The following is a 1,435-nucleotide window of genomic DNA, read 5'->3' as shown; positions in this document are numbered from 1 at the left end:
TCCACATTCATCCTGTGTCTGTATTTTGATTTTATGTAAAACAGCTGAGAGAAAGTCTGCTTACATAAATATGTAGTGGGGAATGGCATTAAATATCTCAGTGCTTTGGATGCCAGTTCTGGGTACTCATTTTTCACATGTAAACAAAAGTGTGATAAGTCGTACTGAATGAAACTTGACCTCAGTGAAGTGCTGCACAATAGTTCAACAAGACTTTTGTTCATTTGAAGTTAAATCTTTTACATTTTTTACATCTACATGAAATGGATCCCTAATCCACTTGTTATTGGCATCAGGAAGAGGAAAATAATCCCTAAAACTGTTCTTCAAACCTTGCAAGTGCTGAATGAAAAGGTTTCTTATTTCTTCAGAGAAGTCATCATCAGACACTGCAAGAAAGTCACAGAGTGTCGGAAAGGATTCAAACACACCGCTCTGCAGACGTTCAGACCACAAATCTAATTTCATGATCATGGCTTCCACTTTATCTTCATCTTTAAAAATAGTTATGGATCTCCCTTGTAGGTTCAAATTTAGGCCATTCAAATATGTAAAAATGTCAGACATATATTGAACCACTCTCCCATGGAATGATTTATCATGAAGAAATAATCGTATTTCATCACGCAACTCAAATATGCGGGTAAGTACTTTACCACGAGACAGCCAACGCACTTGAGAATGCAAGAGCAGTTGTTCATGGGCATTGCCCATCTCCTCACAAAGAACACTAAAAATACAGGAATTTAAAGGATGAGCTTTTATAATATTAACTACTTTCACTGCCTCATCCAGTGTTCTCTTCAATTTTCCTGGCATCTGTCTTGCTGCCAATGATTCTCTATATATGCAGCAATGAGTCCATTTGACATTTGGTATTATAGCTCGTATATTTGCCTTGAGTCCTCTGTACTTTCCTGACATTGCAGGAGCCCCACCCAATTTCATTTGCAATTATGAAATCATTCAAACTATTAAAAATAGACTCACCAGTAGTATGTGTTGGCAATAATTGACAAAACAGAAAATCTTCACTAATTGTACCATCAAATTCTTACTGTATGAATGCAATCAAATCAGCACTGTTAGAAACATCCGTACTTTCATCTAATTGTAAAGAATAATACTGACTTTTAAGCACTCTTTTCACTAGCTGATTTTTTAACATTATCAGACATGTTTTCTATTCACCGCTTCACAGTGGTGGTTGATAATGAAATCATATCATAATTCTTTGCTACTTTGTCTCCATGCATTTTAGAGGCAATTGCTTTGACAGCAGGTAGAATTAGTCCCTCTGCTATTGTGTGTGGTTTTCCACTCTTTGCTATTAAGACACATCATACAAAGCAAACACAGCATTTTTATTATCACACCCAGTTGCTATTTTTTCTATTGAATTTTGTCTTGAAAGCAGTTCTTGCCGTCTTCTTTA

At 35.9% G+C, this 1,435-nt stretch overlaps 1 protein-coding gene across 1 annotated transcript; it reads right to left on the bottom strand.

Annotated features, from left to right (window-relative positions):
• Nucleotides 1-204: 204 nt before the first annotated feature.
• Nucleotides 205-924, bottom strand: LOC106472677 (zinc finger BED domain-containing protein 5-like). Its single transcript, XM_013933329.1, has one exon. The coding sequence runs from the start codon at nt 922-924 to the stop codon at nt 205-207; it is 720 nt and encodes a 239-aa protein (XP_013788783.1).
• Between the last annotated feature and the right edge of the window lie 511 nt (nt 925-1,435).

Source organism: Limulus polyphemus, unplaced genomic scaffold, assembly GCF_000517525.1.
Source record: "Limulus polyphemus unplaced genomic scaffold, Limulus_polyphemus-2.1.2 Scaffold5517, whole genome shotgun sequence".
Lineage (NCBI taxonomy): Eukaryota > Metazoa > Arthropoda > Merostomata > Xiphosura > Limulidae > Limulus > Limulus polyphemus.
This window is presented reverse-complemented; position numbering and strand designations above follow the sequence as displayed.